Source organism: Bufo gargarizans, chromosome 7 (genome assembly GCF_014858855.1).
Source record: "Bufo gargarizans isolate SCDJY-AF-19 chromosome 7, ASM1485885v1, whole genome shotgun sequence".
Classification (NCBI taxonomy): Eukaryota; Metazoa; Chordata; class Amphibia; order Anura; family Bufonidae; genus Bufo; species Bufo gargarizans.
Genome location: NC_058086.1, coordinates 145,605,709 through 145,632,189, shown reverse-complemented (window position 1 = coordinate 145,632,189; position 26,481 = coordinate 145,605,709). Strand labels below are relative to the sequence as shown.

General features: G+C 43.9%; 1 protein-coding gene across 1 annotated transcript in view; it reads left to right on the top strand.

The window, feature by feature from the left end:
• Nucleotides 1–353: 353 nt before the first annotated feature.
• LOC122944206 (putative ferric-chelate reductase 1) overlaps nucleotides 354–26,481 on the top strand; it is a 50,493-nt gene continuing 24,365 nt past the window's right edge. The window contains exons 1-5 of the mRNA XM_044302429.1: nucleotides 354–401; nucleotides 582–774; nucleotides 2,151–2,287; nucleotides 23,447–24,142; nucleotides 24,664–24,765. Of these exons, the coding sequence (XP_044158364.1) occupies nucleotides 354–401; nucleotides 582–774; nucleotides 2,151–2,287; nucleotides 23,447–24,142; nucleotides 24,664–24,765 (1,176 nt within the window). The remainder of the gene's footprint in view (nucleotides 402–581; nucleotides 775–2,150; nucleotides 2,288–23,446; nucleotides 24,143–24,663; nucleotides 24,766–26,481) is intronic.

Genomic DNA, 26,481 nt, shown 5'->3' with positions numbered 1-26,481 from the left:
AAGGAGCATTGTTTGTCTCTGCAAGTGCCAAGGTCCCCCGTGTTACTCTTCGATAACTTCTCCCCTGTTTAGCTGTTAGCCAGACCAGTGTCCTCCTAACGTCACTCTCCTTGGTTTGCTGAGAGAAGCCCATGACACTACTGCAAGCTCTGGTGCTTTCTCAAATTGCTGATCAGCGGGGGTCCCGGGGGTCAGACCTCCACCAATTAGATACTGATGACCTATCCAGTAATGACATTCCGCTATACGCCACGTGACTTGACCGCAGCAGTCATGTGCAATATTGTGCTGAGGCCAATGATTGGCATAGATGTTCAGGGCATTATGGGCATGTCATCACTGCAGCCAAGAAGATGGGAGGATTAGAGCAGTGGTGCAAGGAGCTACGGAAGGAAAAACAGGTGAGTAAAGTATATGTTCTTTTATTATTTTATGGCGACTATATAAGTCATTGACAATTCTATAACTGATATTTATTATTCATTAGCTTTGCTAATAACTAATCCTTATCATATTGTATTGCTGAATTGGCAATAAATGTGATACCAAATATATTAAGACATATATATTTTTTTCATCAGATGAAAGTTTTTGTGTTTCGAGTTTTGATTTTTGGATTTCTGGTCTCGCACGTGTCCACATATAGCAATGGACTGGTCTATAAAGCATGTAACACAATGACGCCACAACATGGCGTCTCTGCACAGACAACAGAGCCGCCATACAGTGTGTTTGCTTCTAGCCACACATACAGACCTGCAGAAGAAATCACAGGTGAGTACCACCAGATTTCAGTCTAAATCTATGAGCTTTCTATAGGAGTGGATGGTTCTCTAGAGGATGTCGCTTCTATTCTCTGCCCTTTCAAAAGTGTGAACTGACAACCAATTAAATATCTTACAAGAAACGGTTATTACTGACATATTCAGCAGCTAAAATAATATTTACAATAATTACAATAATTTTATCCTTCTGTATGGTAGATTATTACAGTAGATTATATAACCCCTTAATAACCAGGCTTGAAAGAGTCTTAATAACCAGCTTCATTTTTTCGTTCTTGTCGCTCTGCGTTTCAGCAGCTAAATTTTATTTTTATTTTTTTTTTCAGTGAAGTAGGTATGTGTGGTCTTATTTTTTTCCATTTGAGGATACATATAAATTACTATGTTATTTAAACTATTTTCTGTGTTTTGTAATATGCATGTTAAAAAAAAGGTTTTGGTATTAATTTATTTATTTTTTATGCTGTTCATGCTTCACACTAAATAACCTTTCTCTACATTCCTCTAAATGTATTGTAGATACCTAAGTAGTGAAGAAAAAATTGTATAACTATGTAATACTTGTACAAGAATATTTATAATAAATCTTTTGTATATTTTTACTTTTGGGGGAAGCTGTTTTATTATATTTTTTACACTTTTATTACATTTTTAAAGGGGTTGTCTGGGATTTTACTATTGATGGCCCATTGTGATCTGATTGTACCCCAACCATTCAGCTGATTCAGGGTAACTCCAGCAGCTGAAGTTGTTGCCACAACTACACAGCTTCATCCATTGTGTAGTGGAGCAGAGCTGAAGTAGCCAGCAACATCCACTACACAATGGATGGACTGTGCTGTCCGCTGGAGCTTCCCCAAAACTGCTGATAGCTGTGGTGCAAGGGCGTCAGGCCCTACCAATTAAATATCAATGGCCTTTTCAGAGGATAGGCCATCAATAGTAAAATTTTGGTACCCCTCTCCCCCCCCCCCCCCCCCCTTAATGTAGTATACATTTTTGTTACGTAATATGTCTCCCGAAGAGTCATAAATGACCTCTGGGGGGGTCAATCATTTTTTTCATTGTGTATTTTTTCGCTGTAACTGGGGCATCAATAGTAGCCTCAGTTACAGGGGAAAGAACATCTCTATCATTAGAATAGTCAAAGGCAGAGCTGATCTGGGTCATGTATCGCTTGGTCCAATAGAGGCGGGAGCACTTCCACTTCCTCTGTTGAACACAAGAGGTTTCCAAGACTGATAAATAATTAACGGTGGGAGGGGGGAGGATGATTCCATAAGTTGCTAACATTTAATTATGAGAGTCATGGTAATATGGACATAACAAATAAAAGTAAAAAATAACTCTACTGCCTTCTTTCAGTCACTCTGCAGGCAAGTCCTGAAACATATTTCGAAGGGTTTCTCCTTCAAGCACGCAGTATACCAGAAAATGAAATTGTTGGCCATTTCATTGTGACAGACCCTAAATCTAGAAATCTCACTTGTGCTGAGAATGTGGTGAGTACATATACAGAAATAGTAATATTCCTACCATGCCCCACAAATTCACCACTTTTCGGAGATCGGAGGGGAATTAGAATTTAAAAAATAGTGAAGTACTCTCCTTGTCATGAAACATAAAGACACGGGGCTCACTGTCATGATGGTGCATCTAATCAGTTTTGTTTTACAGTGTGCATTCATCCTTGGTTATCCTGGGAAGAAGGGATGCAAATCAGTAAGTTCTGCCTCTAATGCCACCAGATGTAAGACACCTATCCTACAAGTCAATGTTCAACCGTTTTGGCCAGTGATGGTGAACCTTTTAGAGACTGAGTGCCCAAACTGCAACCAAATACCCACTTATCTATCGCAAAGTGCCAACACGGCAATTTAACTTGAATACAATATAGTATATCTTTCATGTACTTTATCATATAGCTATAATAACTTAATAGCCTACATTCAGTGCGCTGCCTGTGCTGTTCATAGTGCGTCCTGTGCTGATAAATGGCAGGAAAAGTCGAAAGCATATTGGTACGTCATAGACTTTTTCCAGGGCGCAGGTGCCCACAGAGAGGGCTCTGAGTGCCGCCTCTGGCACCCGTGCGCCATCACTGGTTTAGGCACTCTCCATAAAGCCTCATGCACACGTCCGTGGAACAGGGACCGTGTGATACCGGCGTGGATTTCTTCTGAGTGCAGGAAGCGCACGGCGTCTTAGCAACCCAGCCGTGCGCTCTTGCACTCAGAAGAAATCTAGGCCAGTATCACACGGTCCGTGTTCCATGGACGTGTGCATGAGGCTTAAGGAGATAATAGTATTCCCTGAATCCTAACCTAGGCCTCTCAGCCAGTACTCCCTGCTCTGTACTGATGAGGGGCAATCATCCTGAAACAGCTGTCTGGAGATAAGATGATGGCTTAGTTATTATCCAATTCATGTCTCAAGGCCTGTTGAAGAGATCGAACATTGATTTACAGGATAGCTGCTTTACATATGGTAGCATTATAGGCACAGCTTGCTAAGGGCTCATTTGCATACCCTCTTTCCAGAATTCCAGAGGAACATTGCCTGGCCTATAAGACTCCTCACGCCGTTTAGGCGCTCTCTATAAGGAGAAATTGTATCCCCCCCCCCCCCCTGCATATTTGACTATGCTAAACTATTGTGCTAGGAACTGCATGATCACAGACCCCTTAGTTGATTGACACAAGTCCATTCAGATGAAGGGCATCCTAAGTAATACACCAGAGAGTTGCTTATTGTAATGCTTCATTAGACAGACAGTTGCAGACCAGGTCCCATCTCTAACGGAATAAATTATACATTTAATAGCTACTTATTTGTGAATCATAATCTTATCCACTGTAACTAACACTTTTAAGAAAGCGGGCCAGCATTGGAAGCATTTGCTAAATCTATTTGTTGTTTTATTTGTTGTGTCTTTCACAGGATTCCACTGTTACCCAGACAGATTCAAGCAAAAAAAACAACATTTCAGCTCTGTGGGTGGCACCAGCGTCTATCAGCAGTGTAATAATTAAGTGAGTGTGCTTTTATCTGGGAGCAAGTGGACACAATAACTGCAGATTTAATCTGGCTGAGATTTGCTGTACAGCACTGTCTCCTTATTAGCAGACCTAAGAGAACAGGGAAGAAATAACCAAATAAAAAGAACCAAATAAAATAACAAAAAAAACAATTACTCACCTAATAAATTTTCCACTGTCCTCCGTTGTCATCACTCTGGTGATCTCCGAGGTCTTGGATGACTTTGTTGCAGTAGTAATGACCTCTGCTGCCACCCACTGGTCTCAGTGGTATACAGCACTCAATCACTGAGGTCAGTAACATACAGACATGTCAAACACCGACTGAGACCACAAAGGCATTGCTGGAGTGGTGGGGGATTTAAGCGATGCTTCTTTTATTTTATGGCATTTCAGACCTTTTTCCAAACATTTTCCGATCTCAGAAAACCCCTTTAAATAAACTGGCTACAGCAAAGTAATTTGTTGGCCTCACCAGCCCTGCTGGCTCTAAGGCCTCTTTCACACTACAGTTTTTTGCGTTCCGTATACGGTCCGTTTTTTGCGTTCCGTATACGGAACCATTCATTTCAATGGTTCCGCAAAAAAACGGAATGTGTTCCGTATGCATTCCGTTTCCGTATTTCCGTTTTTCCGTTCCGTTGAAAAGATAGAACATGTCCTATATTTGGCTGCAAATCACAGTCCGTGGCTCCATTCAAGTCAATGGGTCCGCAAAAAAAACGGAACACATACGGAAATGCATCCGTATGTCTTCCGTTTCCGTTCCGTTTTTTGCGGAACCATCTATTGAAAATGTTATGCCCAGCCCAATTTTTTATATGAAATTACTGTATACTGTATTTGCCATACGGAAAAACGGAACGGAACAACGGAACGGAAACGGAACCACAACGGAAGCAAAAAACGGAACAACGGATCCGTGAAAAACGGAACGCAAAACACTGAATTCAACATACTGTAGTGTGAAAGAGGCCTTAAAGTTACAGTTTTTAGACATGTAGTGGACAACTCTTAACATGACTGAACCAACATTTTTAATTATTTTAGTTTAGGTCCTACACTGCATTTTATTCTCAGGCAATGGGATTATACTTCCTTGTGCCATGATTCTGCTGCAAACCTGTATTTTGGAAGAGGGGTTGAATATTATTCCAGGTATAAAGCAGAAAAGGGCATTTGGGAGGAGAAATGAGAAGAGAGACAGTCAGCGGAGCTGAGAACACTTATGATGCCACCCATTGGCTAAAAGCAGCATCTATTCACAATGTTTCCCCCAAATGTCCTTTTCAGTTGGATGCCAAGCACAGTATACAGCCCTCAAACATTGGTTCAGAGCATTCTTGGCACCAACTAGTTTAATCCTCTATGAGCATCATCTTATGTTAGACATAATGCATTGCATATGCATTCAGAGTCTTCACACCATTTTGTTATATTGTGCCCTTGTGCTAAAAAAAATAAAAAATTTAAGTTTTTCTCTAAGCTTACCCCTTAATAAGAAAGCGAAAACAGAATGTTCAAAATCTTTGCTAATTTATTAAAAAGGGGAAAAACTAACATAATGCATTGACATAAGCATACAGACCCTTTACACATACTTAGTTGAAGCACCTTAGGCAGCTATTACAGCCACCAGTCTTTTTGGGTATGATGCCACAAGGTTTGCATACAGGGGCGTAGCTATAGGCTCATGGGCCCTGGTGCAAGAGTTCAATTTGGGGCCCCCCTACCCTCAATACCGTTTCCTAACACCACCAGACCCCTGCACACCCACCATGTTCAAGCTAAACTAACAGGATTGTGCTCCACACCCAGTTTATCACGCCGCCAGTTAATACATCCCTGATGTATTAACTGACCAATAACATGGAGATCCCAGTGCCAGCTGCCTTGCTGGTGGACGATTGGCATATACTTCTGCTGTGACCCACAGCAGAAGTATATGCCAATCGTCCACCAGCAAGGCAGCTGGCACTGGGATCTCCATGTTATTGGTCAGTTAATACATCAGGGACCCCCTGGCATGGGGCCTGGGCATAACTAAGTGCACACTGTGTGATCCATAGGCAGGACTGAGTGGCTGCCCTCATCCACCAGCCCGTCCCTAATACCAGTCAATACCCCCTTAGGAAATCTCTCATCAGATGTGAGAGCAGCAGCGATCGATCATCCAGGATTAATGTGCACAGTGGGAGGCCTCCCTTAGGCAAGTGACAAACTGCCCCCCTCATTCTTATGCAAGTGACAAACTCAGCTCTGCTACATCTACAATGAGCAACTACAACAAATGTAATGCCAAACTGCAGTTCCTCTATGTGATGCCTTGGATAGCTTCCACTGGACCCACAGGCTGTGGGTCCAGTGGAAGCTATCCAAGGCATCACAATCACATAGAGGAACTGCAGTTTGGCATTACATTTGTTGTAGTTGCTCATTGTAGATGTAGCAGAGCTGAGTTTGTCACTTGCCTCTGATTGAGGGGGGGGGGGGGCAGTTTGTCACTTGCCTAAGGCCAGGGTAAGGGGGGCCTCCCACCCAGGCTGTGCACATTAATCCTGGCTGATCGATCGCTTCTGGCCTGCTGCTGTGCTGCCTGCAGTCACATTTGATGAGAGTACTGATTTGTTTTTTCCTAAAGGAGCGGGTATTGACTGGTCTGGGGCTGCTGGGCTTAGTTATCACTGACTATGTCACCGCCACAGGCGCTCCCACCAGGCGGGTTAGGGCCCCCGGACCAGACTCACTCACTCAGGGACAATCACAGTTCACAGACATACACTTTAACTGGTCTGGACCGGACCACCAGGACCCTGGTCCGGTCGGATGGTCCAGCCAGCCACGCTCACCTCAGCACAGCAGACAGTCTGGCAGGCAGTCGCAGGCTCAGGATAGGAGGAGCTGAGGAGGGGAGCTCTCAGCCAGGAGAGGAGGCGGAGTCAGCCAGGAGAGGAGGCGGAGTCAGCCAGGAGAGGAGGCGGAGTCAGTCAGTACCGGCGGCTGCACACAGCTTCCTCTTTCGTCTTCTGACCTCAACTGAAGCCGCTCCCCCTCCCTCCTCCTACTTAGCCTGCCCTGCACAGAGCACGTCACGCAGGGCCTCGCCTCTGCCCCGCCTCCGCCCGCCTCCGCCCCATGTGAATCTGGTTTCACGCAGTTAAAACTGATATCAGCTGCGGGCCGCGTTCTCCTGGCTGAGGGGGCCCCGTGGGCCCCCCTGACTTAGGGGCCCGGTCGCAATTGCGACCGCTGCGACCCCTATAGCTACGCCACTGTTTGCATACCTGAATTTGGGGATTTTCTGCCATTCTTCTCCCAAGATCAGGGGTGGAATGGGAACTTAAAGTGGTCCTGGAAAAAAAAGCTAAAAGTGGCCCTAACTGACAGAAGGCAGGGCCAATATAAGTAAGCAGGGTCAACATAAGAAGGTGGGGGGGGGGGGGCAGCATTCAACTCTATCACCGGCCATACAGTTGAAGGCAGGCGGGCACTTTTTTCTGCCAGCCAGGTGCATAAGTAGCAGATGCTCCTAGCAATAATTAATGCTGAGAGCATCAGATCGCCATGAACATGACAGGCGGCCATGTGGAGGACTTGGGCAACCCCCTGGGTATCAACCCACCGGGAAATTTCCCTGTAGGGTCTATAGCCAGTCCGCCCCTGCTGAAGAGCCTCTCAAGCTCTATCAGGTTAGATGGGGACCTTTGGCACAGTGGACAGTCATTTTCAGGTCTCTGAGGAGATTTTTGATTGGGTTAAGTCTGGGCTCTGGATGGGCCACTCAAGTACATTCACAGAGTTGTCCCCAAGCCACTCCTGTGCTGGCTTGGTGGGGTGATTAGGGTCATTGTCTTGTTGGAAGGTGACCCTTCAGTCCAGTCTGAAGTCCACTGCACTCTGGATCAGGTTTTCATTGAGAACATGTCTGTACTTTGCTCCATTCAGTTTTTCCTCAACCCCCACAGCATGATGCTCCCACCACCATACTTCATTGTAGGAATGGTATTGAGTAGGTGACTAATAGTATCTGGTTTCTTCTAGACATGACGCTTACAATTGAGGCCAAAAAGTTCAATCTTAGTTTCATCAGACCAGAGAATTTTGGTGCTTACAGTCTGAGAATCCTTTAGGTGTTTTGTTTTTTTAAACTCGAGATGGGCTTTCATGAGTCTTTTACACAGGAGGGGCTTCTTTATGGCCACTTTGCCATAAAACCCACATTTGTGGAGTGAAAAATGATGGATGACCTTCTGTAAGTTCCTTCCATCTGCACACAGGATTTTAGAGCTGGGCCAGAATCACCATGGGGTTCTTGGTCTACCCTCTTACTAAGGTCCTTCTTCCCCAATTAATTAGTTTGGTGGACAGCTAGCTCTATGAAAGTCCTGGTTGTTCCAAACATCATTTAAGAATTATGAGGCCATTGTGTTTTTGGGAACTTTCAGTGCAGCAGAAATTTTGTTAGTACCCCTCCCCAGATCTGTGCCTCCACACAATCCTGTCTCTGAGCTCTACAGACAGTTCTTTCCTCCTTATGGCTTGCTTTTTGCTCTGACATGCATTGCCAGCTGTGAGACCTTATATAGACATGGATGTGTCTTTCTAAATCATGTTCAATCAATGGAATTTACCATAGGTAGACTCTAATCAAGGTGTAGAAAGATCTCAAAGATGATCAAGATAAATGGGAGGCTCCCCATAGCTAAAAAAAGATAGTACCCCCCCCCCCCCCAAAAAAAAATATTTTAATTGTATATTTCTCTCTAGATCTCAGCCTGTGACACGGTTTCAAATACTCAAAAATGTATGTATTTAAATGTATTTAGTTATGTGTGTTTCTAATGACTTTTTTCATTGATTTAGAGCAACATTTCTTCAATCAAAGAGTATATTCTGGGTGGGTGTTGAAGGTCCTGAGCTCACTGTAAGTGTTTTAAGCAACTTTTTCTATTATACAGGTCATTGGCAATGACATGCTGGGAGTTATAGTCCTTCAAGCCTTCCGTTGGTCTTCTTTCACTTGAAAACCTATATTAGTTAACTTAGGCTACTTTCACACTAGCGTTCTTGCTGGATCCTGCAGGGCTCAGCAAAAACGCTTCCGTTACTGATAATATAACCATCTGCATCCATTATGAACGGATCCGGTTGTATTATCTTTAACATAGCCAAGACGGATCTGGCATGAACTCCATTGAAAGTCAAAGGGGCACGGATCAGTTTTCTATTGTGTCAGAGAAAATGGATCCGTCCCCATTGACTTGCATTATAGGTCATAACAGATCCGTTTTGCTCCACAGGACAGAAAGCTAACCGCAGCATGCTGCATTTTGCTCTACGGTATGAGAACGGAACAGAATGCATTTTGGAGCATTCCGTTCTGTTCAGTTACGTTTTGTCCTCATTGTCAATGAATGGGGACAAAAAGGAAGCGTTTTTTTCCAGTACTGAGACCCTATGACAGATCTCAACACCAGAAAATATTAACGCTGGTGTGAAAGTAGCCTAATATATTGGGATACATTTAATTGCACAGGTCTTTGATAAAGGACAGTTTAAGCCTCTAAACGAAATTCTCCCTGACACCACATTAGGATTTATTGATAAATTTTGATATGAACAATTACGGTCTCCCCTGCCCATACGTGGATTCTTTTAAAAATTATACACCGCCTTTACTACACACCAGCACTATTGCACATTATCTATAAAGACAGAGAACAGAATTGTTATAAATGCAACAAGGACAGAGGAGAGTACAAACACTTGCTGTGGGAATGCCCAGGGATAAAAGACGAATAAAAATAAAACTGAGCAATTACTTTGGTTTCGGGGCATTGCTTTGGCTAAAATAATAATAGTTAAACACTGGGGTTCCACTAAATACCCCAATTTCCAGGAATGGATAGAATATATGAATAGGGAAAGTTGTACGAATACAATCTTGCCCATACAGTAGGAAAAAAAGCAGTCTGGCAGCGGATATGGGGTAGCTGGAAATAAAAACATTAGGTGCGGCAGCTCCGCGGAAGAAAAGGGGGGTTGGAGGGACAGGTGGGTGGGTATAAAATAAGAGGGAGATTTAACATAGGATGAGAATATGCTGCATTGTATTCTGTATTTTGATAACGAACTGGTATATCGTACATTTTTATCTCTTTTTTGAAAAAAAAAAAATTATAAAAAAAAACATCCTTTAAAATAATCATTAATGGAGTTAGCTGTTATTTTTTATGTATTTTCTTTTACCTTTATTGCTCCTATTATTAGTTATTGGCTGTGGTCAAATGACCATGTCCATGCAGCTCTTTCTGATTTCCTGTGATGTTATGTCCATGGCAGGGCTGTCTTTAACGCGGGGCAAAAGGGGCACCTGCCCCGGGCCCAGTTGCTCCTGGGGGGCCCAAGGCAACTGCCTCTTGAGCCCTGCTGGCCACTGGAGGACCATTAATGGGTTCATACTTTATTAGCTAAGTAGCAGGACATGTAGGGCTTACATGGGGTATGTCCCTGCACTTACTATTATTTCTTGGCGCCGCTCCATTGCGCCGCGGTGGCCCCCGTTACATTCTCCCGCGCTGTATGCTAAGTAACAGCATTGGAACACCAGGGAGGATACATCAGCTTTTCTCTGTGGACGTCTCCTTCTCCCTGGCTGTAGCGATGTCCAATCGCAGTGCAGCACGTCACAGCCAGGGAGAAAAAAAAACTCACCTTCTGTGACATTCTGCTCTTCGATTGGACAGCGCTACAGCCAGCGAGAAGGAACGCCAGTGGCGTAACTACCGGGGAAGCAGGGGAAGCAGCTCGCCCCAGCAGCGTGTGTGACAGTTTATTTTCAAGTTAGTTAAATATCGTGTTCAGGGCCCCTTCACAGCAGCCGCTAGTGTGATCTAATTTTACTGTCTGCTAAAGTCTCCTGGTCTGGGATTCGAACCCACAACCTCCAATCTATCAGGGAATCAGTGGCAAAGCATTTACCCTCACAGCCATAAAGGCTGCATTACAACTGACTGGGGGGAAAAAAAATAATAATACATCTATACACATGACAGCTGCCCAAACACACCTAGCACTGCTATATCTGTATATGACAGCTGTCCCTGCACACTCAGCTCTGCTATATCTCTATTTATGACAGCTGCCCCAGCAAACCCAGCTCTACTACATCTATACACATGACAGCTGCCAAAACACAGCCAGCTCTGCTACATCTATACACATGACAGCTGCCCCCAACACACCAGGCAGTGCTATATCTCTATATGACAGCTGTCCCAGCACACTCAGCTCTGCTATATCTCTATATATGACAGCTGCCGCAGCAAACCCAGCTCTACTACATCTATACACATGACAGCTGCCGAAACACAGCCAGCTCTGCTACATCTATACACATGACAGCTGCCCCCAACACACCAGCACTGCTATATATCTATATGACAGCTGTCCCAGCACACTCAGCTCTGCTGTATCTCTATATATGACAGCTGCCCCAGCAAACCCAGCTCTACTACATCTATACACATGACAGATGCCTAAACACACCCAGCTCTGCTACATCTATACACATGACAGCTGCACCAGCACACTCAGCTCTGCTATATCTCTATATATGACAGCTGCCCCAGCAAACCCAGCTCTACTACATCTATACATGACAGATGCCCAAACACACCCAGCTCTACTACATCTATACACATGACAGCTGCCGAAACACAGCCAGCTCTGCTACATCTATACACATGACAGCTGCCCCCAACACACCAGCACTGCTATATATCTATATGACAGCTGTCCCAGCACACTCAGCTCTGCTATATCTCTATATATGACAGCTGCCCCAGCAAACCCAGCTCTACTACATCTATACACATGACAGATGCCTAAACACTCCCAGCTCTGCTACATCTATACACATGACAGCTGCACCAGCACACTCAGCTCTGCTATATCTCTATATATGACAGCTGCCCCAGCAAACCCAGCTCTACTACATGTATACATGACAGATGCCCAAACACACCCAGCTCTGCTACATCTATACACATGACAGCTGCACCAGCACACTCAGCTCTACTATATCTCTATATATGACAACTGCCCCAGCAAACCCAGCTCTACTACATCTATACACATGACAGCTGCCGAAACACAGCCAGCTCTGCTACATCTATACACATGACAGCTGCCCCAGCACACTCAGCTCTGCTATATCTCTATATATCTATCTACTGTATAGCAATACTTAAAGATATATAGATGTAGCAGGGCTGGTTGTGCTGGAGCAGCTATCATATATAGAGATATAGCAGGGCTGAGTGTGCTGGGGCAGCTGTCATATAGAGATATAGCAGTGCTGGGTGTGTTTGGGCAGCTGTCATGTGTATAGATGTAGCAGAGCTGGGTTTGCTGGGGCAGCTGTCATATATAGAGATATAGCAGGGCTGAGTGTGCTGGGACAGCTGTCATATAGAGATATAGCAGTGCTGGGTGTGTTTGGGCAGCTGTCATATGCATAGATGTAGCAGAGCTGGGTTTGCTGGGGCAGCTATCATATATAGAGATATAGCAGAGCTGAGTGTGCTGGAACAGCTGTCATATAGAGATATATCTGAGATACTGCTATATCTGTATATGACAGCTGTCTCAGCACATTCAGCTCTGCTACATCTCTATATATGAGCAGCTGCCATGTGTATAGATGTACACTTAGCCAGCTATAACAGTAGAAGTCTCATAATTTTTCAGTCAGCATCAAGGCAGCTCGTATGGTCTAGTGGTTAGCTGCTCTGCCTCTGAAGCAGAAGGTCGTGGGTTCGAATCCCAGCAGACTCTTTTCTGAAATACAAGCACTGAGTCCATATAAGGACATACAAGGCGGGACACAGGAAGAGGCTGCATCGCATCGCTGACATGGAGGTAAGTAGAAGTGTTTATTATTATTTTTTATACCCGACTGTTACTGCCATGGGGGAGCGGAAGGCACCTGATACTGGCACATGGGGGGGAGTGGGGTTGGCACCTGATACTAGCATGGGGGGGGGGAGGGAGAGAGGCACCTGATACTGGCATGGGGGGGGAGGGAGAGAGGCACTTGATACTGGCACTTTTTTTGTGGTGGTGGGGGGGAGGGAAGATGGCACTATGATACTGGGACATAGGGGGGGGAGGCACCTGATACTGGCACCTGGAGGGGAGAGGGGGGGTTGGCACTTGATACTGGCACATGGGGGGGGGAGGCACCTGATACTGGCACATGGGGAGGGGGGAGGGAGAGAGGCACTTGATATTGGCACTTTTTAGTTGGGGGGGGGAGATGGCACTATGATACTGGGACATGGGGGGGAGGAGAGAGGCACTTGATACTGGCATGTGGGGGGGGGGGGTTGGCACTATGATACTGGCACATGGGGGGAGAGGCACTTAATACTGGCACTTTTTTGCAAGGGAGATGGCACTATGATACTGGCACATGGGGGGAAGAGAGAGGCACTTGATACTGGCACATGGGGGGTGGGAAGGAGAGAGGCACTTGATACTGGCACATGGGGGGAGATGGCACTATGATACTGGGACATGTGGGGGGGGAGAGGCACTTGATACTGGCACATGATGGGGGGCACTTACTGGCACATTATTGGGGGGCATTATGGGGGACACTAGGCCGGCAGCCTATCAGAGGCCGGACACTGAGGGGCATCTACTGGGGCACTATATATGGGGCATTTTATACTGGTACATTTTGGGGGGCACTAGCAGGAAGGGGGGAGAGGAGCACTATGGGGGAATTTACTGGGGGCACTATATAGGGGTATTTTATACTGGCACATTATGGGGGCACTATGGGGACATTAGCTCAACTGGGGGCATTACAAGGGGGTATTTTTTGCACTGTCACATTATAAGGAGAATTATTACTACTGGGGGGGGCATTATGGTGGGTTTTATTACTGCCTCATGGTATGACCCCCTAGTAGCAGCACCGGCCTCTCCCTGCTCTGCTATCCCTCTGCCCCTTCTCCAAATCCTTATTATAAAATCTTTCTCATTAGGATAAAACACAACATCAGCTCCGCCGAGCCCCCGGTCAAAGTGTGGAAGTGGCGTCCGAGATCCCCAAGGGCCAAGCCAAGTAACTGTAAGTGTTCATGTGGAGTATGTTTATGTTATGCACATATAGCCTACACTGTGCCACACAATATACAGTATACCTCTACACTGTGCCCCACAATATACAGTATACCGCTACACTGTGCCACACAATATACAGTATACCTCTACACTGTGCCTCACAATATACCGCTACACTGTGCCACACAATATACAGTATACCGCTACACTGTGCCTCACAATATACCTCTACACTGTGCCACACAATATACAGTATACCGCTACACTGTGCCACACAATATATAGTATACCTCTATACTGTGCCACACAATATACAGTATACCGCTACACTGTGCCAAAGGAGTGGGGTTTACACAGGAGGAGGGAGGTGTGAAGCGCGCTGAGGGGGGCCCTTACAAATATTTGCTGAGGGGCCCAGTCACTTCTAGTTACGCCCCTGAGGAACGCCCACAGAGAAAAGCTGATGTCTCCTCCCCGGTGTTCCGATGCTGTTACTTAGCCTACAGTGCGGGAGAATGTGACGGGGGCCACAGCGGTGCAACAAAGCGGCGCCGAGAAATGATAGTAAGTGCAGGGACATCCCCCATGTATGCCCTGCATGTCCTACTACTTAGTTAATAAAGTATGGACCCATGAATACGGCAGTGGCACTTGTGTTCTCCCTCTTGCCCAGAGTCCAATCAATATTAAAGACGGCCCTGGTCCATGAGCATGTCAAAGCAGCAACAGTGGCAGTGATAGGGGAGTGTCTATGTAACTAGATGGGTGGGAGGAGCTATAAATTATCTGGGTGTTGTTAACCCCTTCCCGACATATGACGTAATAGTACTTCATGGTGGCTAGCGACTTGCCGCATTTTGACGTACTATTAAGTCATGGTGATCGGGCAGGTCCTTGCTGTATCCGCCGACATCGCTGTAAAAGCTTATGCCAGCGGATTAACCCCTTCTATGCCACAGTCAGCGCTGACTGTGGCATAGAAGGTGCATGTGGCGGGCGAGGGAGCCCATCGGGTCCCCGTGGTGCCATGGGACCCGATGGGTGATGAGGCAGCCCAATGTCATGCACAGGCTGCCCAATGCCTTGCACAGCATCTGGACCTGCCTTCTATGGGGGCCGAGGAGATCCAGCCCCAGGCTCGTCTCCTAGGCAACTTGTTAGTGTATTACTCAGTGTAATACACTAACAGGCAATGCATTACAATACAGATGTATTGTAATGCATTGCAGAGGGGATCAGACCCTCAAAAGTTGAAGTCCCCCTCTGCTATACATTATGGTTATAGAATTTTTAGCCAGAGCCCTTAGGGCCAATGAATCCATCAAGGGCCTAAGCAGGGCCGGTGCAAGGATTTTTGCCAACACAAGCGAAGCTACATTTTGGCGCCCCCCCCCCTCGCAGCTCAGCCCCCATGTAAGCCATCATGCCCCCATGTCAGCCATCAGCCCCCATGTCACAATTTTTCCCCTCCATGTCAAATCACCCCCCTATGTCACATCAGCCCTCCATGTCACATTTCTCCCCCTCCATGTCACATTTTTCCGCCCTCCCCCAGGGTGCGCCCTAAGGCAGCCGCTTGGTCTGCCTTATGGTAGCACCGGCCCTGGGCCTAAGCATGGGTGATTTGGAGTCAAAGATTGCCATCTATGCAGATGATCTCCTCATCTACTGCACAGATCTGCTGGTCAGCTTCCCTAACATTTTGAAGGAATTCTCAACCTTTGGAGACCTTAGCAATTTTAAAGTGAACCTCCACAAATCGGAGGTCCTTAATATTACTTTGCCCCAGGAATTGGTCAACAATCTGCAGTCCTCTTTCCCCTTCCGCTGGGCTCATGGCCACATAGCTTATCTGGGTACGGCCATTCCTTCTGACTTAGCTAGTCTCTTCTCTTTGAATTTCACCCCCCTTATTGAGGACGTTCGGAGGGACTTGAGGGCCTGGAAGGGGCTACCATTGTCTTGGTTCGGCAGGATACACACACTCAAAATAAATGAATATTCTCCCACGTATCTTATACCTCTTTCCCACCATTCCCATGCCCCTCCCAAACACCTTCTTCAGAACTCTTCGATCTATGTTCCTTAAATTTATCTGGACAGGCTCCTCTCCTAGGATGGGGATGAGATTTTTGGTGCACAGCAGACCAAGGGGAGGCGCGGGGGTCCCAGACCTACCAAACTACCATAAAGTGGCAATCCTTTCATACATACTGGATTGGTTCCACAATGGACAATCTAAAAGGTGGGTCCAGTTCGAGAAACTTGAGGTGGGGTTCCCAACCCAAAATCTACTCTGGATCTCTAAACCTAGGAGACCCTTGCGCCTCCCCCTGCTGACCTCGGGCATTCTGAAAATTTGGGATAGAGTTGCATTACCACTAGGTCTCACTCAGTTCCCCAGCCCTATGACTCCCCTTCTTAACAATCCTGATTTCCCTTTGGGCATGGGTCGTAAGTAATTTCTGGGGCACCTAAAGGGGCATGGCTTTGGTACATTGGCTTAAAAAATTTCTTATCCTCCTTAGGCCCCAATAACTCTCTCTCTAGAGATCTTACCCCCTTTGTGGCGCTGTGCACCCAAACTCCCCCCCCCCCCCCCCCCCCACACACACACACACACACTTAGTGTCTCTAGTATACGGGCTACTCCAGGGGAAAGATGATAGTATCTCCGACTTACCCTTTGTAAGGGTTTGGGAAAAAGAGCTGAGGTAGTCATTTCCTTCTGACCTTTGGGAGAAGGCATTCAAGTTATCTCATAAGTTATCTGTAAGCTGCGGACTCCAAGAGAAGAATTTTAAGATTATGTCCAGATGGTACAGGACCCCGGCCCTACTACACTCTTTCCTTCCTACATGCCCTAGCTCTTGCTGGAGATGTGGCCGGGAGGAGGGCAACATGTCTCATATTTGGTGGTTCTGCAGCAAAATCACTCCTTTTTGGGAAGCTATCAATGATTTGTATGACATGGTCAGTGGTAGCTCCTCCAGGTGGGCTCCTGAGGGCGCTTTGCTTTCCATGTTTCCTAGCTCTACCTCCGCTCTGAAAAAGGGTCTCCTGAGATTCTTTGTACAAGCATCCCGTCTGGTTATCCCTAGGTTCTGGAAATCCACATCAGCCCCTCTCCCTAGGGACTGGCTCATCACTTTTGAAAAAAATTACAAAATGGAGGAGCTATGGGCGGAGGACATGGGTAACTCCACCAAGTTTTTAAAAATTTGGACTCCTTGGATCCTGTTCAAGGGATCTCCTGATTATGTCAATTGGTTAAATAGAGGTGTCACCGGTCCCTAGGGAGAATACACCTTCCATGTAGAGTTCCATTATCTTTGCCAGCACTAATAGTTTTGTCTAAGCTAGGGAGTACTCTACCTGAGGTCCGTGCACCTTGGGACTTACTCTACCCTGTTTATTATACCACTACTTGTCTCGTCAGGAAATCCCCTCCCCTCTCCCTCCTTTCCCTATGTGTTCTTGTCCTAGTCTGTTATTTTCTTGTTCTGCAGTATAAGTTGGAGCTTTTTGTCTCTCTCCACCTATAACTGAGATTATGAGATACCTTTACAATGGAAGATGTGATCACGAGTTATATTTCCACATCCATTTTCCTAAAATGTATTTGCATATATTATTTGTGATCATCCGAATATATACAACTATTGTACACAGCCTCGGTTTGTACTCGGGCTGCTTTTCATTGTTTTGTTCTCTAATAAAAGAATTTGAACAACAAAAGTTGAAGTCCCAGAGTGGGACAGAAATAAAGTTTTAAAAAAAAGCAAAAAAAAAAAGTGTTTTTAATAAGAAAATAAAGTTTCAAAAAGAAAAAAAAAACACTTTCCCCTGATTTTATAATAAAAAATAGAAAAATAAAAGGAAAAAACACACATATTAGGTATCACCACGTCCATAATGACCGGCTCTATAAATATATCACATGATCTACCTCGTCTGATAAACACCATAAAAAAATAAAATAAAAACTGTGTCAAAAAAAGCCTTTTTTGTCACCTTACATCACAAAAAGTGCAACACCAAGTGATCAAAAAGGTGTATGTTCCACAAAATGGTACCAATAAAACCGTCACCTCATCCCGCAAAAAATTAGCCCATACATTTTCGGTACCAAAAATGCTATTATTGTGTAAAACTTAAATAAATAAGAAAAAGTATACATATTAGTTATGGCCACTTCCATAATGACCTGTTCTATAAAATGTCACATGATCTAACCCCTCATCTTCACAATGTAAAAATAAATAAATAAAAACTGTGCCAAAACAACCAATTTTTTGGTCACCTTGCCCCATAAAGTGTAATAATGAATGATCAAAAAATTATATGTACCCAAAAATGGTACCTGCAAAAAAATAAGCCCCTGCACAAGATGATCGGCAGAAAAATAAACATAATATGGCGTTCAAAAAATGGAGACACAAAACAGATTTTTTTTTAAATGCTTTATTATGTAAAACTGAAACAAGCAAACAAAGTAAATATATTTGATATAATTGCGTCCGTAGTCCGTAACAACCTGCTCTATAAAAATAGCACATGATCTACCCTGTCAGATGAATGTTGTAAAAATGAAAACGGCGCCAAAACAGCCATTTTTGGGTTACCTTGCCTCACAAAAAAAATAATATAGAGCAATTACAAATCATATGTACCCCAAAATAGTACCAATAAAACTGTCCCCTTATCCCCTAGTTTCCAAAATGGAGTAACTTTTTGGGAGTTTCTACTGTAAGGCAGCATCAGGGGGCTTCAAATGGGACATGGCATCTAAAAACAAGTCTACCAAAATCTGCCTTCCAAACCATATGGCGCTCCTTTTCTTCTGCGCCCTGCCGTGTGCCCTTACAGCAGTTTACGACCACGTATAGGGTGTTTCTGTAAACCACAGAATCAGGGTAATAAATACTGAGTTTTGTTTGGCTGTTAACCCTCGATGTGTTAAAGAAAAGAATGGATTAAAATGCAAAATCTGCCAAAAAAGTGAAATTCTGAAATGTCATCTACATTTTCCTTTAATTCTTGTGGAACACCTAAAGGGTCAACAAAGATTGTAAAATCTGTTTTTAATACATTGACAGGTGTAGTTTCTAAAATGGGGCCATTTATGGGTGGTTTCTATTATGTAAGCCCCACAAAGTGACTTCAGACCTATATATTATACAAATTTTGGAAATGCTCTTAAAAATTTTAATATTTGCTTGTAAACTTCTAAGCCTTCTAATGTCCCAAAAAAAGAAAATGTCATTTACAAAATGATCCAAACATGAAATAGACATATGGGAATGGTAATGAAATAACTATTTTAGGAGGTATCACTATCTGTTTTAAAAGCAGAGAAATTGAAATTTGTGATTTTCAAATTTTGCCAAATATTTTGTAAATTTTGTATTTTTTTATAAATAAATATTAAATATTTTGACTCAAATTTACCACTGTCATGAAGTACGATATGTAACAAGAAAACAATCTCAGAATGGCTTGGATAAGTAAACGTGTCACACATGTCAAATTTGCAAAAAATGGCCTGGTCCTTAAGGCGAAAAATGGCAGGGTCCTGAAGGGGTTAAATTATGAAAATTGGTCAAAAGAGTCCAAATTGAAAAAAAACATGGGGAAGATGTACAGGAGGTAAGCAACTTTATGAGCAAATATCTTCAAAACCACAGCGATCCAGAAAACGCATTTAAACGGGTTATCCCATGATTAATGTAAAAATTAAAATCAGACATCATATAGTACATGACAAGCTCCTACTAACAAAGCTGGAACCAACTTACTACCTCACATGGATCCAGAGCTTCCCCTGTCCATTGCTCCAGTTGCTGTACTGGATTTTCTTCAAACTGTCTTTTCTCAGGGGTGTGTTCTTTCTGCTGCAGCTCTTTGATGACTACCAAAACAACTATTATGGAACGGGAAAGTAATATAAGAGTATTTTAGGTGCATTTTGTGCTATTAACAAACAAAAATGTGAAATAATAAATTTTCCACTTTATTTTAACATTTTTCCTTTTTATAAAAAATAAAACTAAAATATTAAAAATTTAAATGACAAAAATAAAGCCCCATGTGTCAAGCAAAATTTTGTAGTTATTCAAAATAGTGTAATATTAATTAATTAAATACTGTATAATTAACAAAATATTATCTTAAAATATTTCCTGTTCCTTCATTATTTTAAGCCACCTTTGCCTTCATATTTCTGGAACACTGTTAACATTGGAGTGCTGTATACCGTATCGCGTGACTCAATCTTTTATCCAAGAGGTTATCTGCTGTTTGGTTTATCAATATTCAAATACTTGTCTTTTGGGAGTGTGCATAAAGCCAGCCATACACATGAGATAACTGTCATCCAAACGCTCTCTTCTGGGGCTTTGTAAATTGACTTGTAAATATTTTGCTGATCAGCAGTACCACATCTTGTTAAAAGAACATTTTGCACAACTTCTGACATGTCAGATGTTGGGAACTAGTGAAGATTAGGATATGCCATCACGTTATGATCTGGACTCCCCATTGATCCTGAGAATAAACGGTCCACAGCACAGCCCGTTCAATTATATAATATATGTTGTGTAGCTCAATAGCTGTTTACTTCTCATGTGCCTCATGCACATGACCATACCAGTTTTTGCAGTCTGCGAATCGCTGATCCGCAAAACACAGATACAGGCCGTGTGCATTTTGCAGATCCGCACGTCCTCCCCTTTGTTAGAAATGCCCTCTATGCTTGCGCAAAACTGACAAGAAAAAGACATGTTCTACTTTTTTGGCAGGGTCGCGGAATGGACATACAGATGTGGACAGCATATACGGTAGTGTGCTGTCCGCATCTTTTGTGGCCCTATTGAAATGAATGGGTGTGCATTTGATCCGCAAAAAAATGTGGATCGGATGCGGACCGAAACTACAGCCATGTGCATGAGGCCTAAGCTATAGGTTAAAGGGAACATTACATTGTCACATGTTCAGTACTATCTGCAGACAGCATGTTATAGAGTGGAAGTTTAGCATAGTGATATAGTTTTATGGGAAAAAGATTTAGTTTTGTGTTTTTATTAATTTAAATCCCTGCTCTTTCTGTGCTTAAAGGGGTTGTCCAGGTTTGTGAAGATTTTTAACTTTTAACCCCAGCCTGTTGTAGTATACTCACCCGCTCCCCACTACTCCGTTCTAGCTCCTATCAGCAGGCTTCCTGTCACCATCCTGTAAACTTCTATACAGCTGCGGCCAATGACTGATCAGCAGGGATGTGTCTCTCAAGCGCCACATCACTGCTGGGGCACATGTCACTTGGGAACACATCACTGAGGCCAGTCATTGGATGCAGCAGTACATGTGACATTTTCCATCCAGAAGTTTACAAGCTGGAACGGAGCAGAAGGGAGTAGGTGAGTATGGTTTTGTCAGCAGGTATAACAGACTGGGTCTGAAAGCTAAAAAAGCTGTGGAACCCTTTTGGAGGCCAGTGGGCGATCTCTGTATGACTGTGCATACAAAGACAGATCTCAGTCAGACCAACCACTTGTCTCCTAGGCATAGAAAGTCAGAGAATGCAATTTAACAGGCTTTCCAGAATATAACAACTGTCCTTTGGTCTCCTTACTCCCAAATTAAGAGCTTTCAGATATACTTATCCCAACGTGGAGAGGATTAGCAGCTCCCCAACCCAGTCATGTGATGCCTGTCTGCAGTGACCCTGTGGTCCTTGCTTTGAAGGGGTTCACTGCCATAAAGGCCTTAATTTAGTAATGTGTTTGTGTTATGCACCTTGTGTCCCACAGGCTATGTGTAGGGATGAGGGGTTAATTAGCTAGCCCTAGGAACAGTTGCTGGATGTGGGCTGGACCCACCCCTCTTGCTAGGAGGCTGCTGCACTAGTTCAGTTAGTCTGCAGTGATCAGAGAGACACCTGCCCTGCGGAACAAGTGCCAGCCTCTGAGGAAAAGCTGAATGAGATTTAATGGAGTGTAGAGAGGCCACATACCAGGGAGAGTGCTGGAGGAGGCCAGTGAAGGTATTGCACTTATCAGGCTGGGGGCTCTCAGTCATATTTAAGAGACACACTGGCCAACTGTTAAAGGGACTACACCCCTCAACTGGGCACTGTAGTGCCGCATTTGTGAGCACAGAGAAACAGAATTATTGAGAGTGAAAAATTGCACCCCTTGGCAGATTTGGGAAGATTGCATAGTTTGTCTGTAAAGGGATTCAGAGCGAGAACTACCAAATTGCTTTAGGAAAGGTAATTTATGCAACATATACAACATATAAAGATTGTGGCCCTAATTTATCATACCTTCACTCCAGAATTATGGCGTCAAAAAGTCCAAAAATATAGGGCTTTTGCCACCTTTTGCACTGGCTTGTGCAAAATTAAAGCAATTGTGCAAAATTGTGCAACTTTTTTGCACTCACACAAGATTTTGCGACTTTTTACATTTTTACATCACTCACTCCAGTTTTGCAATGGGGGTAGGAAAGTGGGTGTGGTTAGCTATGTTGATGGGTTTCACTCCAGATTTATCATTGAGACATTTAAAAAAAAAGAAAAGTCGCAAAAACATGGCACTGTCTCCAGTAGGAGGGTGGATTAGGAAACCCGGAGTAGCTTTCCTAGACAAAAGTGTTAGGTTGAAGGATAAGACAAATTCAAACATGACATTTGATAAATGTGGCCAAGGTAAGACAATGCAGACTGACTTCAAATATTGCTCTCATGATAAATGCCCCTGTGCCTATTCTTGCAGGAGCACATATGTAACAACTGCCCAGTTGCTTCACTAGAATTCAGTGGACTTGTTTTCACCTAAACCAAGCCGCCTCATTAGCAGTAAAATGCATTACTACAGGATTGTACTGAACCGCATCTCATGAGACCCCTGCCTTTTTAACCCCAAAACTCACCAACATCAAGAGCACCCCAACCGCCACCAGGCAAGGGAACTCCCAAACTAGGGTGTGAAAGAAAGGTTGCTCCCCTCCCTTCACTGCAGGGCCCAAAGAGTGGCAGGGTGAGGACTGTCACTGTGCTTACTACTACCACCATCAATGCCTTGGCCAGAACTATTCTTTCTTCCTTGCCACATGTGGAGAGGGGTTGTATGGGGTTGGTGAAGGCATCTATAAGAATTATGAGTTTGGTGGGGAAAGAATTACAGGAAGGAGAATGGGAGTCACATAGACACCTGGATACAGAGGGAAAAGATATTGGGAGATGTCTGGGTCAACAATTATTAGCCACATTTCAGAGGAGTGTATTGGGTCAGAAAACCCCTTTTTAATAATAATAAGTTATACAGAGTGTTTTTCCACAAAATATATATCAATCTTCTCAGCCTTTCCTGCTCTATAAAATACTGCTGGAAGATGAGATGCCATGTTCAATGTGACAGGTTCTCTTTAGATATTGATTATTTCATTCATGCAGAATAATATTTCCAGTGCTTATTTTCCTTTCATTAGGTTTCCAACCCTAACTCCAACACAACAAGCAGCCCAATTGTGCCGTCTACTGCTGCTTCCAACACAACAAACAGCCCCATTGTGCCGTCTACTGCTGCTTCCAACACAACAAACAGCCCCATTGTGCCGTCTACTGCTGCTTCCAACACAACAAACAGCCCCATTGTGCCGTCTACTGCTGCTTCCAACACAACAAACAGCCCCATTGTGCTGTCTACTGCTGCTTCCAACACAACAAGCAGCCCAATTGTGCCGTCTACTGCTGCTACCAACACAACAAGCAGCCCAATTGTGCCGTCTACTGCTGCTTCCAACACAACAAGCAGCCCAATTGTGCCGTCTACTGCTGCTTCCAACACAACAAACGGCCCCATTGTGCCGTCTACTGCTGCTTCCAACACAACAAACAGCCCCATTGTGCCGTCTACTGCTGCTTCCAACACTTCAAGTGCCAGTAGTTCAGTACCTCCGAGTTCTCTTTCGTCCAGCCATCCTCCTCCTCCTACTTACATTTCCAGTGAGACTTGCGGTACACAGAAGATTTGCCTCAGCAGTCCTTCTGACTGTGACCCCTCCAAAAGTAGTAACTGCTTCTTTATGTCCTCTGCTATGACTGATGACGGTGCATATAATTTTGAGATCAGCGGCCTTTCTGGAGGATATGTTTCAATTGGCTTTTCAGATGACCAGCTCATGGTGAGAAAACTAAAACTGCCTACATTCTACTGAAAGACGACCTGTCACCTCTCCTGTCATGTCTGTTTTAGTAAATACAGTACAATTATTCCTCATTAAATAACATATTTTCTCATAAATCTGCCATTCTGCTATTATTCCTTTTAGAAACTTTTAAATGAAATGGTGCTGTTTTGATTCTTGGATGTGGATGTGCAATCCATGTGTTTTATCTTTGTCAAAGCGGTGTGTCCCTACATAGTCTGATACTGTCAGTACTGATTCCAATAATGTGAAACAATTTTGGAACCCCCCCCCCCCTCCCCCACACACACACACCCATGAGTCAATGTATTCATACATTTTTAGGTGGAATACCTGAGTAATGGCACAATGTAGAGATCTGCTCAAGAATTGACGGAGAATACAAATATTCATGAATACGCATGTCACGAATGGTAACAGGTCCTTCTTAAAGGAGATGTGATCTTTCAGTTTACAAAAAACTAAATAATCGTGAGCTCAGATTCTCTGTTTTCCAGGGAGAAGATGACGTATACATCTGTGGGATAAATTCAAATGGACAAGTAGAAATCCAGCATGCCTACACTGAAGGAAGGAAAACACCTCTCAGTTTACCTTTGGTAAGTTCTTACTGGAAGAAAGAGAAGGTGTCCTTCAAAGTCTATAGAGGCCATATATTTACCATATGAATAACATATACGGAATTTATCATCAAGCAACAGACAACATATGTCATTGTGACATCTTTTTTCTAGTAGAACAGTGTTGTTTTGTTGTTACTGTTTTTTGTCAGATCAATGTCACCCATTGGATTCCTTCTCATAGTTATCTTCTCCGTCTCATCTCTTTTCCATCATGTGCATTTTACATTTCTAAAGATACATACTGATCCTCAATATACACCCCTGGATCTTCAGCAAGGCTTCCTAAATATATAGAGAAATTTTTTTTTGTAAAAAAGTTAAAGTAAAATTAAAAGGGCATTCCATATCCTCAGGATCGGTCATCAATGAATGATTGGTGAGGGTCCAAACCAGGACGCCAACCAATCATCACACTTGCTGCAACTGTTGTTCAGCACTTCTGTACAAGAGGTTTTGCTTGGTACTGCAGTTCAGGGGCGGATTGGCCATAGACCCTAAAGGGAAAATTCCTGGTGGGCCAATGCCCATGGGGCCGCCTGAGCTCTCCTCATGGCTGCCAGCCGGGTATATAATGATCTGATGCTCTCAGCATTTATTTTGCCAGCTGCCGCAGTTTCCCTCCTGAACTCAGCTGTATCTCTGCCTTCAATACAGTGATACCATTGAATACTGTGGTGAGGGCATTAGTATTTTGTGCAGCACGGTGGTATTTGGTTCTGTTGAGATGGTATTTTGTGCTGCACTATGGTATTCCAGGCCCGGCCTACTTCTGTTGTCCCAACCTTTTTGTGTTGGCCCTGCCTTCTGTCTTTTTTGGACCTGCCTACATCATGGGGCCACTTTTAGTTGTTTTTTTTTCCACTTTACATTCCCAGTCTGCCCCTGCTGCAGTTCAACACCATTCACTTAAAGGGGTTGTCCAAGTAATTACTTTATATTTGAAAAAATCATACACTATTGGAATAAAAACCCAACACACCCTTCATTCCAGTGCCACCACTCCTGACCTCACATGACAACTGTAACCAATCACTGGTCTCAGTGGTCTTATGACATATACTGCTGAAGCCAGTGACTGCAGTGGTCATGTGTAGTGTACAGCCACTTGATTGCTGCAGCCAAAACATGAAGTCATGGCTGCAGTGGTGGGGAGATTGGAAGCAGCAGCATTGGAACAGAGGGATTTCTAGACAGTGAATATCATTTATTTTTTATTTTGTATTATTCTAAGGCTACATTTACATGACCGGACAAGAATAGGACATGTTCTATCTTTTTTTCTGGTGCAACGGAACGGACATACGGATGTGTACAGCACACTGTGTGCTGTCCGCATTTTTTGGAGACCTATTGAAATAAATGGATCTGCACCCTATCCGCAAAGTAAATGGAACTGACCCAGAAACAAAATACGTTTGTGTGCATGAGGCCTAACAGTGTCCCTATAAAAAACAACACAAACAACCCATTTAACCAGCCACAACCGCATTTATGGATCACATGCTGTTGTAATATACTAAAATGAGACACGTTTCTCAGGTAATAGGCCTCTGAAGCAGAAGAGTTTGGGAATGCACTTATAAATGGCAAAATACTGGACAACTGGCTAGAAGTGAGATAAGACAATTCTCTGCATTCTTTTGTTTTTTTGCTCAGATTTACTTACATGATGACGGCCCTATTAAGGTGTTC